Source organism: Acomys russatus, chromosome 13 (assembly GCF_903995435.1).
Source record: "Acomys russatus chromosome 13, mAcoRus1.1, whole genome shotgun sequence".
Classification (NCBI taxonomy): domain Eukaryota; kingdom Metazoa; phylum Chordata; class Mammalia; order Rodentia; family Muridae; genus Acomys; species Acomys russatus.
The window spans coordinates 17,206,912-17,224,235 of NC_067149.1; the positions used below are offsets into that span (position 1 = coordinate 17,206,912).

At 52.1% G+C, this 17,324-nt stretch overlaps 1 protein-coding gene across 1 annotated transcript in view; it reads left to right on the forward strand.

The window, feature by feature from the left end:
- Nucleotides 1-16,770, forward strand: part of Ruvbl1 (RuvB like AAA ATPase 1) — a 33,101-nt gene extending 16,331 nt beyond the window's left edge. Inside the window, exons 4-11 of the mRNA XM_051154877.1 lie at nt 1,109-1,260; nt 3,345-3,434; nt 4,194-4,343; nt 5,624-5,687; nt 6,800-6,998; nt 11,081-11,183; nt 14,776-14,867; nt 16,416-16,770. Coding sequence (XP_051010834.1) covers nt 1,109-1,260; nt 3,345-3,434; nt 4,194-4,343; nt 5,624-5,687; nt 6,800-6,998; nt 11,081-11,183; nt 14,776-14,867; nt 16,416-16,575 — 1,010 coding nt within the window. The 3' untranslated portion in view covers nt 16,576-16,770. The remainder of the gene's footprint in view (nt 1-1,108; nt 1,261-3,344; nt 3,435-4,193; nt 4,344-5,623; nt 5,688-6,799; nt 6,999-11,080; nt 11,184-14,775; nt 14,868-16,415) is intronic.
- Nucleotides 16,771-17,324: the final 554 nt, after the last annotated feature.

Consider the following 17,324-nt stretch of genomic DNA (forward strand, 5'->3'; position numbering starts at 1 on the left):
AAATTGATCTTTTTCTTTCACTGTTTGAGTTCCAAGGTGGGTAGGATAGTTCAGTAGTTAAAGGTGCATGCCTAGTTACTTTCATTCAACCCCCAGCACCCACACTGTGGAGAGGGAGAAGACACTGACAGCTTGTTCCCTGACCTCCACACATACACTCCTGTACCTACACACATGCACTCCTGTACCTACACACATGCACTCCTGTACCTACACACATGCACTCCTGTACCTACACACATGCACTCCTGTACCTACACACATGCACTCCTGTACCTACACACATGCACTCCTGTACCTACACACATGCACTCCTGTACCTACACATCATGCACTCCTGTAACCTACAACTGCCCCTGTACCTACACACATGCACTCCTGTACCTACACACATGCACTCCTGTACCTACACACATGCACTCCTGTACCTACACACATGCACTCCTGTACCTACACACATGCAGTCACAAACAAAACAAAGGAATGTTTAAAAAAACCAAAGAGTTGAAATCAAGGACCAGGGGCTAGCTCGGTCACATGATACTCTTGCAGAAGCCCTGAGGTTCGTCACCCCACACTCACGCTGGGTGGCTCACAGCTGCCTGGAACCCAGTTCCAGGGCATCCACTGGCCTCTTCTAGCCTGTGCAGGCACCTGCACTCATAAACACATTCCCACACAAATAAACATGGACTCGCATAATTAAAACAAAGTAAGTTGTTTGTTTGTTTTGGTTTTTTGAGACAGGCTTTCGCTGTGTTATCTTGGCTGTCCTGAACTCACTTTGTAGACCAGGCTGGCCTCGGGCTCACAGCGATCCACCTGCCTCTGCCTCCCGAGGGCTGGGATTGCAGGTGTGCGCCATCACGCTCAGCCAAAATAAATCCGTAAGGTCGAGCAATCAGATCTCTCTTCACTCCACAGCACCCCCAGTTCACATTTGTGTTTCTGCTGCTTTCTGTCAACATTGACATCCTTTGCTTGTGGTGTTAAAGCTGGTTTGTCATCAGTGTTCGTGGCTAAGAGTTTTGGGGTGTAGGTGTGTAAGAAAAAGGTGGCGTCTGAGTAATGGTTCTGCATCTCATGGCCTATTTGCCGTCTGTTCCAGGGCTGCGGATAAAGGAGACCAAGGAGGTCTATGAAGGGGAGGTGACAGAGCTCACTCCCTGTGAGACAGAGAACCCCATGGGTGGGTACGGCAAAACTATCAGCCATGTGATCATAGGCCTCAAGACTGCCAAAGGAACCAAACAGCTGAAGGTGAGTGTGTGGGCTCTTACCTTAACTTCCCGGTGCTGTGCGGCTCTCGGGGAAGGTGTTCTGGGTTCTGTGCACGGTGGCTGTGGAGCTGCACAAGTCATCGTGAGGGTGTTAAGTGGTGGAGCAGGACCTGCCCCTGGAAGACTCAGTGGCTGCAGCTGCTGCTTCTCTTCCTCCTAGAAAAGCACACGTGTACATTAGAATGAGATGATGGCTAAGTGAGGAGCCTGCCTCTGCCATCCCATAGTCATATGATACTCTGTATCCAAGGCGATAGCCATCCGACGTACACAGAATGCAGCACCTAGAGAGGTCTGTCCGAGTTGTGGAACAGACAGGTCAGAAGGCACAAGATCCTGACAACAGCTCCTGACAGGCTTTGGCGCGTTAAAGCTGGAGGGCTGCAGTGGGCCTTTGTGCCTGACCCTTGAGGATCATCCGGTCAGCCTGTAGGACACGGGCCAGGGTGTTGGGATCAGAGCATAGACTTCAAGTCAAAGGGGATCCTGAGCTTTGTTTAACTCTTAGCTTGGTTTCTTCCATACAGGCAAGTGATATGGTCTCTGAGCCGCTGTTTGTTAACTGGGAGTGCTAGCTGCCTATCTCACAATAGTCCTGGGGGTAAAATTTGTAGTGTTAGCTCCACAGTGAGCGATGGATATTCATGTCTATTGTAGCTCTGCATTAATTATCGCCACGATGACGAGCACATGTCATCACAACCCCCTTGAGTGTGCTTGGCCTAGAGCTGACAGCCTCATTGGATGCTTCATGTACTGTTGGTTCGTGTGTGTACACACCAAAGTCCCCTGTCTTAGGGAAGTAGGCAGCTGCTCATAGAGGCCAGCCAGCCTGCGGTAGCCCACCCGGGTGCGCGGCAGGGCCAGCTCTTCCCTCAGCCGCTGTGCTCTTTGCCTTGCAGCTTGCTGTATGAGCCCAGGCGTCATTTGAGCTCTCAGGACTCAGCTTCTCATCCGATTTGCTAGATCAACTGTGTAATTTCTGTCTTTACTCCACTCTGATTTTTTCTGGTTCTGTGAGGTTGTTTCTTGGTCACTGTTTTATGGAGAGCATAAAAATGTCACTTCTTCAAAGAGCCATTTCTCTTTTTCCTAGCAGGCTCTTTATGCCAGGAGCTTGCCTGTGCAGATCCCTGTTGCACCCAGTGCTCAGGATTCTAGTGGGAGGCGGTACCTTTCACTGGTCAAGCTTGAGCCCAGTCATTGGGGAAATTACCAGTATAAAAAACACTTGAGCCGGCTGCGGTGGTGCACGCCTGTAATCCCAGCACTCGGGGTAGCAGAGGCAGGTGGATTGCTGTGAGTTCTATGCTACTAGCCTGGTCTACAAAGTGAGTCCAGGAGGATACACAGAGAAACCCTGTCTTGAAAAACAAACAAACAAACAAACAAACAAGCATAATCCAAAAACCCACACTGTTCTAGAATGTCAGTAGCCATGGCATGAGTCTGGGGAGCCCAGGAAAGCAGCAAACCTGTGCTTCTTGCCAGTATGTCTGTGTCCATCGGCAGGCCCTGAGCACTGGCACTTGACTGAACCCAGGAGGGTCCTAGCTTAGGTCTCATTTTTTTATTTTGTGTCTGGGTGCTGTTTAGTAAGTGAGGAAATGAGGCTCTAGAGTCGTGGGCCCACGGAACACCAGCCTGGTAAGCAGGCACTGGCAAGTTCTGTGATAGAAAGGTCCAGGGCTTCATGAGGGGAGGGAAGGGGAAGGGAGGAGCACAGGACAGCTGAATAGAGGGACAATAGGGCTGTTGGTTCTGTGGTCAGCATCATCCATATTAAGGCAGATAGAGCCATGTTTAAGATCCCTCTCTCTTATGGCCTCTGAAGCTAAGAGGTGTCCTAGTACACTGGCTGGCTTGTGGGCCCACTTGCCCTCCTCCTCTCGCTGGGCTATTCACCCTTATCCCAGTCAGACATGCTCTTGCTTTCCTGCTCCCCACTAATGGATGCTCTATGCAGTTGTTGCCCCTCTGGATATCCCATAGAGGGGCACTTTGCAGCATGCTAGGAGGAAGTCAGTATGCCTTGCAGTTCTGAGTCACCCTGGTGTTTTTCAGCTGGACCCCAGTATTTTTGAAAGTTTGCAGAAAGAACGAGTAGAGGCTGGAGATGTGATTTACATCGAAGCAAACAGTGGAGCTGTGAAGGTAATGCCCTTCTTGGGACAAAGCACTATGTCTGATTTGTGTGTCCTGGGGAGACCGGGTGCTGGAGGAGGGTGGGTGCTGCCTGCTGCCGTGCCAGGGGAAGGGCAGAGTTGTCCCTCTGCGTATTATAAAGTTTCTTTTCCTTTATCTTCATTCTTTAACCTTCTCATGATGGAAACAGACAGTCTGTTAGAAATACTAAGACCTGTTTAGAGGGGGAGTACAGGGTGAGAGACCAAAACAACTTTAGTCATTTTCAAATTGAAATGTGCAGTGTATTTAATCTTCCTTTATCTCTCTGGTATTTTCTTCCCAAGATATATGCATGTGGGAAGGAATGCAGCATTAGCTGGCATTCTTTTCGTATCTGATTCCCAGTGTCCTGTACAGTGTTGCTCACTGTTTAATGGATGAGCATAATACTTGATATCAAGCAGTAAATCACCCACTACAAAAGAGTCTGAGCAGCTCCCTCTGTCTCCAGTTAATCTACTGGATTTGCCCTTTATCGGGAATTGCATACAGTTACGGGTGTTGGGGGGACTCTGGAGAAAGTATCAGATGTCTCTAACCTGCCGATAGCTTCCTTCTCTTGGCAGAGGGTAGTGGGCATGCTGGGTTCGGGCACATTGGGAGATTGTCAGTGAGCTGTGGTTGTTAGGCTGTAGTTGGGAGCCAGACCCTTCGTCTCACTGAGCTCTCTGCCATTTGAGGACTGGGCACTGAGAACCCACACAGCACTCTCTTTTCTCTCTACAGAGGCAAGGTAGGTGTGACACCTATGCCACCGAATTTGACCTTGAAGCTGAAGAGTATGTCCCTTTGCCAAAGGGAGATGTGCACAAGAAGAAGGAAATCATCCAGGATGTGACCTTGCATGACCTGGATGTGGCCAATGCACGGCCTCAGGTACTGCTGTGCTGCTGTGGAAGCACACACAGGCGGCACACTTGCCTTTGTGTCTGCCTTGGAGGCTCTGGGGATGAATGAGCAAGGTCTTGCTGCCACTTTGGAGGCAGGCTCTCCTTTTCTTTGTGTGATGTTCAGCAATTAACATGGGCATGAGCTACGCAGGGCTTCTTTGTTCCCGTTCTAGTGCACCAGACACAGATGATTTCCTGGGCTATTTCTTCTCCCAGCCCAGCTCCCCGCCCTGAGCTAGCCAGCTTCCTCCCTGGCTTCTCTCCAGCAGTGGCTCACGCCTGGATGCTCTGGGCATTACTGACAGGAGGGCACAAGCTCTCTGTGATCCCTTTCAGGGTTTCTGAAGGGCTAGCACAACTGTGACCTTCCCTCTACTAAGCATGCCCAACTGCCCTTAGCACTGGGCTGGAGCCAAGTCTGCAGCGCTGGAGGGACAGTTATACCTTGACTGATAGCTGTAGGAAAGGACGCCATCCCATAATCACAGCTCTGAGAAACATGATTCAAAGAACCACAATACACATGTTCCTTGCTGTTGCCTTTCAGGCTGCGCTTGTCTTCATCCCCCCTAGGCCACCTCCTCAGCAGCAGAGAACAGCTCCCTTGAGGCTTTGCGCAAGTTATGGTTGACACTGGTCTTGGACCAGCCCGTGCCTTCAGGAGCTAGATGTCTGTCTCCAAACTAACCTCAGAAGCCTCTGCTTTAGGCTGGATGTCGGGTCAGGAGCACATCAGCAGTTGTGTAGGGGCCTGAGCATCAGTAGAACAGCTTCCTGGGAAGGAGAGCTTTGAGTCATAGAATAGCTTGTTTGTGGTCGTTTGTGACTAATTTAGGAAAAATGAATTTTAAAAGATATGGTGTGAGTTGAGGCCACCCTGCCCACTATACTCCCAATGGAAAGAGTTTGATTCCTAGAGGTCTGGAGCCTATGAAAGTTCTTCTGTGCTTAGAAATTTATTAAGGGAGCCAGGCATGATGGCCATGCCTTAATCCCAGTAGTTGGGAGACAGAGGCAAGTGGGTCTCTGATTTCAATCAAGGTCAACCTGATCTATAGAGTGAGTTCCATGACAGCCAGGGCTACATAGAGAAACTCTGTCTCAAAAAACATGCAAATGTATGTATGTATGTACATACATGAAAATATAAGTTTATAAAGCTTTCCAGGGGCCTTGTGTCTCCAAGTGAGTGGAGACCTATAGAAAGCAGGGGGATTAAGTTTAGCAGCCTCCTTAACATGGCTGACTGGCTCTTCTCTTTCCCAGGGTGGGCAAGATATCCTGTCTATGATGGGCCAGTTGATGAAGCCAAAGAAGACAGAGATCACAGGTAAGAGCTGGATCTGCAGCAGGATCAGGGCCCTCCCTGTGTGCACCTCTAGCACAGTGTGCATGGCAATGGTGTCTTCCCTCCTCTAAATCCACAGCTTAACCCTGTCGCCGTGCTTTGCTTAGACAGCCACTAGTAATGTCTCTGGCCCTGTGCTGGTCCCTTTGAGGTCCTAGGGAGGTTGAGAAGTGGAGCAAACTGCTGCCATGGTGGTGCCACCTTCTTCCCTGCCCTGTGCTCTGCTTCTGTGTGGCCTTTATACCCTCCTCTTCCCACCTCTGTGTTCTTTTCCCTCGTGACCTATAGATTTATTATCTTAAAATGAGTGTGAAACACTGAAGTCTCTGTGATCTTGGAGGTTTCAGCCAGAGGAGCAGTTTGAGACAGTTCTTTCAGATCCCAAGAACTGCTATGTCTGGGTTTTTGCTTGGCTTTGTGTGGCTGGCATAGCCTCGAAGTCTGCATCTCCTCCCTAGTGCTGGGGTCACAGATGTGTGTGCTGCACCCCAGCAGCAGCCTTGGTCTTTTGCCCTGAGTTTGTTCTTTATTCTCAGATAATCCTTGCTATTTGATGGAAGAGGCAGCAACTCCAGCAGGGCTTCTGGTTCTGTCTGTGACCAGACCCTGCTGGTACTGGTCAAAACTGGGCTGTGACCTGTGGTGGCTCATGACTGGATAACCTCATCTTCTAGGGCCTGAAACCTCCTCTGGTCTAGAGAGGACTGAGACAACGATTGAAGGCTAATTACCCTAAGTAGTGTCCTATAAGGTTATTTACAGAGCACAAAACAGGGACATTTGCATATGAAAACTGTCATCCTGGGCTCCCTCATCAGCTAGTCTCTGAGATCTGGTGGGAGCTGGGTCTTCTGGTTAAGAGTGATGGTCTTCTTGTGTAGGACCTGTTTGGGAAGCTTTAGGGAAAGCTGCCAGTTCTGTGGCCTTTAGGTGTGTCTGTTCCTGTTTCAGATGGTGTGACTGAAGCTGGGGTGGGGCCAGGGCCTGCTGGGGCCTCACGGTCGGGGAAACAGGCTGCAAGAGTGGGTGTGGGTGGAAGTCAGAGCGCAGAGTGGGGGTGCTTGCTGGTGCTCACCCTGCTGTCCCACATGTAGACAAACTGCGAGGGGAGATCAACAAGGTGGTGAACAAATACATCGACCAGGGCGTGGCAGAACTGGTCCCTGGGGTGCTCTTTGTTGATGAGGTCCACATGCTGGATATCGAGTGCTTCACCTACCTGCACCGAGCCCTGGAGTCCTCCATCGCCCCCATTGTCATCTTTGCATCCAACCGCGGCAACTGCGTCATCAGGTAGGGCCCCCCGCCTGCCCCAAGGCTCCCACCCTCACGCTCAGCTGCCTCCTGGACTCAGGACACCTGCAGCACCATGAGGCAAGCTTGTGTCTCCGTGTTGTTTTGATGAGGAGGGCCGTCCCCGTGCCCTGAGGGCTACGGAATGTGCAAGGCGATGCCTGTGTAGAGCTGTGTTGGCGGGAGGTCGGGCCAGCAAACCTCCTGTCTGCTGCTGAGGGTGTCGCTAGCTTCTCTTCAGGTGAGTGAACTGGATGGTGTAACTTGGCTCGGTTTTTTTCCACCCCAGACCTTTCTGTGACTCAGTGGTACCTTGCTGGCCCTCCTTGCTCCCACCTCCTTGAGAGGTGCAGTCGAGCCCTGGTTGGTGGGTGTTTATACAGTCTCCCCCATGTTATTACCATCCCAAAACTGGGGTGGAGGGCCTTTTCCAGTCTCCAGTATGTCCTGAGTATTCTGGGCCTGGGCTGCAGAGACTGCACCACCTGTTGTCTGAGGCCCATGACAGGTTCCAGTGTGCAGTTGAAGTGCCCTAGAGGTTTTCTGTGGCCCTATGGGATATTCGGAGCTGGTCTCTGCAGCGCTGGGATGTAAAGGCTTCTTTTCAAGCCCACAGCTCTTACAAGAAACAGTGCCCTAGGGCTTTGTGATCCTGGAAGTGGTCACTGAAAACTAGAAAAGGGTCCTAAGGCCCATGAGTATTCAGGACATCCAAAGCCACTCTGCACTAGAAGCCCAGACTGCTGGCTTGCCTCTCGATGATGGTGAACCACATAGAGGATTGCCCTGGTTCTTACTGGAGAGACCTAGTCTACACCGAGACTGTCCACACTGGTGCTACTGGCTCTGGGCAGGCTTGTCTGGGGAGTTGTGTAGTACTTGCTCTTAGCACTAGTGCACTACAGCAGCAGCTCTGTTCAGTTGCATCCCTACCCACTTGTACTTGGGGTATACATGTGGTTCAGGGGTAAGGTGGCTTTGTGTGACTGTTCTGGCACCCTGTGATGCTGTCTGGATAAGAACACTATCCCAGGTGCATGCTGTGGTCTTGGAGGAAGCTGCTGTGCCAGGTCCAGGCCAGCTGCTGGAGAGGATCAAGGCCACCTGGGCGGCATCTGGAGGCTCCATGTGGGCCTTGGTCCAGGAAGCCTGGCATCTTTGGCTCTGCTGGAGACGTGCTTTTTTTGCACAGCTTCATCTGGGCTCAGCATGGACACACGGTGCCCCCTGCTGGGAGCTCTGCCAACAGAGGGAGCCTAGCCCAGCAGGTGCCAACGAAGGCTGGCAGCTCTTGGCCCCGGTTGTCAGGGCTGTATCTCAGGAGGAAGGAGCCCTTGATCCCAGCCTGCTTGTGAGAACCAAGCTCTAGCCAGCTGTATGAGCTGTAAAACGTGGGCTTGGTGCTGAGTGCTAGTGGGGATGCTCCATCATGGTGACGTCATCCACAGGAGATAGGAGAAGCCCACTCTTGGAGAACCACATGGCTGCTTCTGCTGACCTGGACAAGCAGGGCCTGGGTTCTCACCATGTGGCTTGGGTTTGGGTGAAGACTGGACTTCAGAGTGCACGCTCTCAGTGAGTTTGGCTAGCGTGCTGAGAGACAGAATTTCGGGAATATCTGCACATGAGAGCAGCCTGTGACGAGCTGTGCGCAGCCTTCTCCTCAGAGGAGCTGTAGAGCTCTCGTGCCACAAACATCACATCTGACACCCAAGCTCTGAAAGGAAGTCACATTGTTGAGGACTTTTTCCTTGTCAGCTTTCTAGAGCTCTCTGTGTGAGCCACCTACAAAGTGATGCCAGGACACCCTGCCACCTGAGGGCAGATGAGGTTATCTCCCAGTGGTAGACTACAAGCTAGAAGTGCTGCCACTTAGTGCGCTGTAAGCCCACATGATCCTCTCAACCCAGTGGCTGCTGAGGAGTGTTGAGGGTAGCCTCACATGGAGCTAGCATAAGGGGACACTAGGCTCTGACAGTCATTGCTGTGAATATAGCCATGGAGTGTCCTTTCTAGATGTTACCTTTTAACTTCTGGACTATACCAGCTCTGTGGCTCAGTGCTTCATGGGTTGAGCCTCAGATGTGAGCCCACTGCCTGCTGGCCTTGTGTTGTCTGGGGCATGAGTTCTAGCACTAGCCTGGTTCCCACAAGGGGCATTTCAGCCGTGTGGAAGCCCATGAGCAAGTCCTAGGCATCTTCCTGGTCTTGTCAGCTCAGAAGGGGAAGGGCAGTGTCCTTCTTGTAAATTACACAGATTCGATGTTGAGTGCAGTGTCTCTAGGCCATGTGAGCTTGGCGTGCTGGGCCGTATGCTGGTCCCTGCCTGTCTGTCCCATGCATGGCTCAGGCTCAGTAGCCTATGGGAGCGTAGCAGGTCATGTGGCCTTGAACTCATAGAGATCTGCCTGCCTCTGCCTCCTGAGTGCTGGGATTACAGGTGTGCACCACTGCACCCGGCTCATTTTAACAATTTGTAACTATATAATTAATTGACATATGTGGCACAGCCATCACCATTGTCTGTATTTCCAAAATTTTTTAAAAGACTCATTTACTTTTGTTGTATGTGTGTAAATGTCTTGCCCACACGTGTATGTCTGTGCACCACATTCATGCAGGAGCCTGTGGAGGCCAGAGGAGAGTACGAGATCCCCTGGGACTGCAGTTAGAGATGGCTGTGAGCTGGGACTCAAACAGCAGGCCCTCTTGAAAAGCAGCCAGTGCCCTTAGCCACCAGTCTGCCCTCCTGCTCCTGTTTCCAGAACCTTTCCTCCTCAAAAACAGGACTCTTGTAGGCCTTAAGCATCCAGTCCCATCTTCCCTGCTTGGAAGCCTCTGGCTTCCTTGGGTGGATATGGGCACTTTTTTCCTGGCATGTAGGCTGTCACCCATTGTCCTTTTGTGTCTGGCTTGTTTCACTTAATGTGTTTCAAGTTTAGCCTGCAATGAATCTTACTTTAAATATACACTGACACTTAACTGTATCAAAATAGATTTTTGATTTTTTCCCCTTGCTTGCACCTTTTTTTCTTCTTCCTTTCTTTTTGTGTGTCTGTGTGCATGTGCTCACACTCCCTTAGCACTGCACACATGTGGAGGTTCTCTCTTTGTGGGTTCTGGGAATTGAACTCGACCGTTAGTCTTGGTAAGCACCTTTGCCTGCTGAAGCATGTCACCTGCCCTGAAACTAAGTATTTTGATATTAACAATTAAATTGAAACGCATGCCTTGCTCTTTGTTATTTTAATCAGTTGTGTTATTTTTTGCAGTTGTGACTACGCTGAGGTTATTAGGGAGACTGATGGCCACCTGTGTTAGGATGGCCTGCTGCAGAGGCCCACAGTTACCAAGCTTCCATTGCTACAGCTAGGCTGGCTGTAGGGCAGTGTCTGCCCAGCATGCTTCCCATCAGGCGGCTGGCACAGGCTGGCAGCTTGGCAGGCTTCCTCTCCTGGCTGTTGACTAGGCTTGGCTGTGGGCTGAAGAGAACAGCAAAGGGTGTAATGGACAATTCTCAGGAAGAAAGGAGTGAATGCAAGGAAAAACATTTGTGCGTCATTAGTAACCAAGGAAATGCAACTCAATCAAGGTGGTCCCTTTTCTCCTCTCTAAATCATTAAAGCAGCACATATTTAGGAGTTCAAATGCCCGATGGTGACTATGGTGCTGAGACCAGGTCACTCAGGTGGCTATGCAGTCTAGCAAAGTCATCCACTCACCAGATCCCTGGGCATGTGGATAGTTTCAGCAGATAATTCATGCGTGTGTACTGTCAAATAGACATTAAGCATGGTTATGAAGACTGAAGCAACAGACAGAACAGAAAAATGCACACAATAGCAGTATAATTATAAAAGGCTCATTGAAGGTTTGGCAAGTAGATGGGCTGTTTTGGTTTTGGTTTCGGTGTGTTCCCTTCCCAGACTTCCCATCGCTAGGATGGTGAAGCTGTTGCCCTGGGCCACTGGCTCTGATGCTCAGGGATGCTAGCTACCTACTTGTGCTGTGCATGTCCCCACTCAAGTGCCTGCTGTCCAGCATCTAAGAGTACTGTGAGTGACGGTGTTTGTCCCTGGCAGGGGCACCGAGGACATCACCTCTCCACATGGCATCCCGTTAGACCTGCTGGACCGGGTGATGATCATCAGGACCATGCTGTACACGCCGCAGGAGATGAAGCAAGTGAGTCCCTGGAGCACCCCTTGCCCCTCCTTCCCACCTGACCACTTGGCTACCCTAGGCCTGGCTTTTGCTCACTGTTCTGAGCAAGTGACCATGTCCTTGAGGTTCTGAAGGATGGGTCATTCTGAATGATATACTTGGGTGATTTAGAGCCTCTGCTTCCTGTTGCTCTGGCCCATCTACTCCTGATGAGCTTGACGAAGGGAGGGTGGACTTAATGGTCACTGGGTGCCATTGGCCTGAAGGGGATGTAAGTACGATGTAGTTGCCGGATGTGGTAATGAACGTGTGTAGTCCCAGCGCTCAGGAGGCTGAGGCAGGAGGATTGCAAGTTTTAGACATAGTAAGATCCTGTCTCAAAAGGAAACAAACACGGCCATTCCAGGGCTGTAGCTTGTTGGCAGACTGATGTTGTCCAGCATGCACACACCCTGGTTTTGGTCCCCAGCACCACAAATATTGGCCTTGGGGGAACTTGCTGCACGTTCCCAGCACTTAAGAAACGGAGGCGGGAGGGTCCTCCCCAGCCACATAGAGAGTTGGAGGCTTTGAAACAGACAAAGACCTAGATGATGAGAACACTGAGCTTGGCTGAGATAGTCGTCTCAAGGTTATAATGCTGCTTGGTGGCTGGGACGGGGCAGGATGCCTGCAGCATTCAGGTGTGTGTGGCTCTTTGGAGCACACCCTGAACACTGTGCTCTCATGGTAAGACACTAGCAAATCTGGCATCTCCGAGACCAGCTGTTAGAGTTCATAGTGCCATTCGTGTACCTTGTTTAGGAGGTCATCTCCACGGCCCTTGTGTTAGTCTCTCTCAGTTACTGTGACAGTACCTGAGATAATCACCTTAACTTTATTTTGGATGTGGTTTCAGTGGCTTTAGTTTGTCATTTGACTCTGTTCTTTGATCCTATAGCTGTGTAGTGTACCATGGAGGGGACATACACAGAGGAGGCCGCTGACTTCATGGTGGCTTGGAAGCAAAGAAAGAAAAGGCTTGGGGTCCTGTCACCTCCTTCAGAGGCACATCCCCGTGGCCACACTTCTTCCTCTGGGCCCCGTGTCTTGAAATGGTCCATTGCCTCCCAGGCCAGTGCCAGGGTGGCCACTGAACAGGAGCAGAGGCGAAACCGCACTGCAGACCAGGAAGCACTTGCTGTTGAGCCCAAAGCCTGAGGCCTGCCAGGAAATGACACTCCCTCTTCTATGGCTTCCCTTGGCTAAGCAACTGGGCACCTGTAGTAGCTGATCTTGCTTGTCAACTTGACACGCCTGGGGAAGGGAAAACCTCAGTTGGAGAGTTGTGTCCATCAAACTGGCCTGTGGGCATCGCTATGGGGCATTTTCTTGATTACTAGTTGATATAGGCTGGCCTAGCCCACTGTGGGCAATGCCATTCCTAGGTAGGCCTGGGCTGTTTAAGAAACTGGCTGAGCGTGAGCCTGGGAGCCACCAGTAAGCAGCACTCCTCCATGTCTCTGCTGCAGTTCCCGCCTCCAGGTTCCCGCTTGAGTTCCCTGGCTTCCCTGCATGGTGGACCGTGGCCCAGGAGACAAAATTAACCTTTCCTCCCCATGTCCTTTCAGTCAGGTTTTACCAACAACAGAAGCAAACTAGAACAGCACCTTTTCTGGTAAATGAGAGGTCTACCTTTGGCCCTGGGACATTGTCACTTTATTGAGATGGTGGCAAAAGAGATTCTGTCCCTGCTTTGTAAAATTATCACATGAATTCTGTGAGCTAGTGACAGTAGCAGGGCACCATCATCCTCCACTGCTTCATAGTTGGCCCCTGGGGTCAAAACTAAGTGACGGCGGCGCTAGGCCCCCGTCCAGAGGAGCTCACCTTGGAGCTCCTGGCAAAGCTCCTCTGCAGTGCTATGGCTGACAGGCCCACCCAAGCCAGTCCCAGGCTTCTCTCATGGCTGCCTGCCTGGTCCTTGCTTTGCCTTCATGGCTTCAAGGATCTCCTCAGCCTTTGGCTGAAGCCAGGGCAGCTTTTACACAGACAAGCTCAACTTAAAGTGTGTGCATGGTGCCACTGGTGTTAATACCTCATAAACATTCCTGTAGGTTGTTACATAATTAAAGATCTCCTTCATGAGCTGCCTGTTTCCAACAGCGGGGGTAGGCTCTCCCATGATTGCTCTGGGCTATTCTAGAGACAGTGAGAGCAGATATCGCTGGCATTGTGGAAGGAAGCCAAGCCACAGAGCCAGCACAGCAGAGTGATGCTGGCCTGGCCCTCCCCTCAGCCAGGCCCTGGCTTCAGTGCTCGTCTCTGGAGTCGGCAGCACTGAGGATGTAACCTAGGACTCTACACAACACTGAGATCATGCCCTGCCACTGTCTGCATGCAGCCAGTCCCTCTTGTGGTTCCAGAAGACTTGCGAGCAGCCGTTCCTGCTTCCTTGCTGCTTCTTCCTAGCTGTCACTCAGGAGTCCTTGAGTCGTGTAGCTGGCATGGAGCATGGGGCATCCTTTCTAGCTTTCTTCCCACAGTCCTTGTACCTGTCTGGTGACTGCCCTAGCCCCTCTGCTGTTAGCCCTGATGGCTGAACTCGTGTAGAAGCTGAGATCCTGACCTCTGAGGAGCATCGAAGATGTGTTAGTGGCCTCTGTGGCGTTTGGGACATGCTTGAACCAGTCAAGAGGTTTCCCCCAATTCTGCTCTTGCAGCATGTCTGGATAAAGGCAGCACCAGCAGTGGCCACCTCTCAGGAATGCATGCTGGCCTGCTGTCCTTTGCTCCAGGCCATTCAGTGACAAGCAGCTGACTGCTGACCTCTGGCAGAATCCCGAGTTGTCAGACTCAGCTGACTCAAGCCTCCACCTTCCTTTTCCCTCTCTGGAGCTTGGTGCTCAGACTCAGTGTCTTCCAGCCCCTGTGCCTCTACTCTGTCTGTTTTTATGGCTTTAATTTAAACAACGGCTTCTTGATATCTTGTTTACGAAGCTGCCAGAGTGAAAAATTCCTGTATTATATGAGGCTGGAAGTCCTCGAGTTATCTCGGCCCCGCAACACACAACATCATTATCCCTCTGGCCCTTATCACTCAGTGCTGCTGTGCCCGTGGGACCCCGTGCCACTGCTGCAGCGTCTCATGCCTGCCGGCCGCCCCTCCAGCTGCACCAGGACACTCAGTGCAACAAGCATTAGGCTCTTGATAGATTAGATATCTCAGCGATGGTAGGAGGGCTGCTAAATCTTTAAAAGTAACTTTTTTTGATTTATTTAACCATCGTATTTATCAAGCAAACAAAAAATGCCTTCTCTTGCTTGAGTGCTCATTAGGTGATGCTGCCCAAGCTGCCAGGGGAAGTTGGAACTTCAGGCCCTGGCAAGGTTAGGAGTGGCCCTAGTTCTCGGTTACAATGGAAGAGAGGACCAGAGCTGTGAGCTGTGAGCTGTGAGCTGCCTTAGGCGTATGGGTACCCTGGCTGTGACATCGTTCAGGTGGACTGTGGTTGGGGCATGTTTTCCCCAGAGGTGCAGGCCAGCTGTGCTGATGGCCATCAGTAGGTCAGACACTGAACACAGTTGCAACACTTAACCATGTTTGTTTGTTTGTTTGTTTTTCCCTTCAAAGATCATTAAGATCCGAGCCCAGACTGAAGGCATCAACATCAGCGAGGAGGCACTGAACCACCTTGGAGAGATTGGCACCAAGACCACACTGAGGTGAGCCTGTTGGAGCCCTTCTCCTGTGGCAGGGGCCTTCACCAGGCAGAGGTCAGAGTGCCAAGGACCTAGAAATGAGTCTTAGGACCCAGTTTCCAGCAAGCCCCTTGTAGGAACTCACACCAGTCTCCTCCCGTTTCCCCACAGCAGGAAAGGCCTGCCTCTATCACCTGCACCCTGGTGTGCTCCAGGTAGCTGGTGGCAGCGGTGCAGGGAATCAGTACATGTGCAGTGTTCTGCCAGGGCTCAGAGAAGCTAGTTCCCCAAACCCTGAGCCCTTGAATCTGTTGCTCTTGTTCCTGAAGTAAAGGAAGAATAGTGAGCTGTTTAGTTGAACTTCTCATGGTTGACTTTTCTTGTCTTGGACCAGCGTGAGCTTTTGGTTGCCTGTGTTGATTTCCCTGCATGTTAAAGTCTCCATCTGAGTCGGCACTGTCCACACTGCCAGGGGGTGTGTACACCACAGAAGTGGACTCACACCCTTTGCAGATGTGAGAAGAGCAGTTATGTCACCTGCCGCTTGGTGGCCCCAGCAGTGGATGTTCTCCCTTGCTGTTCTTGCCCTGGGCTCATTGTAGCGGACTGCCTGCTGACTTGGGGTCCCTCCAGTGGCCCTGTGCTCACTGCCGTGCTGTCTGCTGACTTGGGGTCCCTCCAGTGGCCCTGTGGTCACTGCCATGCTGTCTACTGACTTGGGGTTCCTTCCAGTGGCCCTGTGCTCACTGCCATGCTGTCTGCTGACTTGGGGGGGTCCCTCCAGGGGCCCTGTGCTCATTGCCGTGCTGCCTGCTGACTTGGGGGTCCCTCCAGGGGCCCTGTGCTCACTGCCATGCTGTCTACTGACTTGGGGGTTCCTCCAGGGGCCCTGTGCTCACTGCCGTGCTGTCTGTTGACTTGGGGGTCCCTCCAGTGGTCCTGTGCTCACTGCCGTGCTGTCTGCTGACTTGGGGGTCCCTCCAGGGGCCCTGTGCTCACTGCCGTGCTGTCTGCTGACTTGGGGGTCCCTCCAGTGGCCCTGTGCTCACTGCCGTGCTGTCTGCTGACTTGGGGTTCCCTCCAGGGGCCCTGTGCTCACTGCCGTGCTGTCTGCTGACTTGGGGGTCCCTCCAGTGGCCCTGTGCTCACTGCCGTGCTGTCTGCTGACTTGGGGGTCCCTCCAGGGGTCCTGTGCTCACTGCCGTGCTGTCTGCTGACTTGGGGGTCCCTCCAGTGGCCCTGTGCTCACTGCCGTGCTGTCTGCTGACTTGGGGTTCCCTCCAGGGGCCCTGTGCTCACTGCTGTGCTGTCTGCTGACTTGGGGGTCCCTCCAGTGGCCCTGTGCTCACTGCCGTGCTGTCTGCTGACTTGGGGTTCCCTCCAGGGGCCCTGTGCTCACTGCCGTGCTGTCTGCTGACTTGGGGGTCCCTCCAGTGGCCCTGTGCTCACTGCCGTGCTGTCTGCTGACTTGGGGTTCCCTCCAGTGGCCCTGTGCTCACTGCCGTGCTGTCTGCTGACTTGGGGGGGGTCCCTCCAGGGGCCCTGTGCTCACTGCCATGCTGTCTGCTGTAGGTATTCGGTGCAGCTGCTGACCCCAGCCAACCTGCTGGCAAAGATCAACGGGAAGGACAGCATTGAGAAGGAGCACGTGGAAGAGATCAGCGAGCTCTTCTATGACGCCAAGTCCTCTGCCAAGATCCTGGCTGACCAGCAGGACAAGTACATGAAGTAACGAACGTTGGGTTTGGAGGTGCACCCAGAGGACAGACCCCACACCGTGGACAGGGCCTTGCCTCAAGCATACTTTGCAGTGTTGCTGGCGCTGTGTGGATACATTTCTTTGTAAATTATCAAACCTCCATGGTTGCTTGGAAGGAACCCTTCCCATCTGGCTTGTTTTCTAATAAAACTGAATAGGTTATTTTGATGATATATCTTTTTTTAGGTTTGGTTTTAAACTTATATCATTGCGCGTCTGCGTGTGTGTGTGCGTGTGTGTGTGCGTGTGTGTGTGCGTGTGTGTGTGCGTACATGGATACTTGCAGTGCCTGTGAAGGTCAGAAGCCGGCACCGGGGCCCCTGGAGCTGGAGTTACTGTGGGAGCTCTCGGTTCTATCCCCAGCACAGGCAAGGTTTCTGAGGCATCACGCACGCAGGGATTGCAGAGCCCAGTTAGATCTGTGCCCCACAGCGTTCTGCAGTGAGTCTGAGAGCAGGAGGAGATTACCCCTCACCTGCTTCCAGGCTCTTGGCTGTGAGATACACAGACATCCCTGACTTCTGAAAACTTGGACAGTTACATGGGTGACTGTTGAGCGTTCTGACCCTTGCCCTTGGTGCCTTTTGCTGAGTATTTTTCTTGTGAAATCACAATGCCTGGGGTGTAGGTCTCAGAGCCACAGAAGTCTACAGGCCATCTTTGCAGGAACCTTGAGTAGGACGCCTCTGCTGTGACCATCCACACCTGGCCAAGGCTGCCAT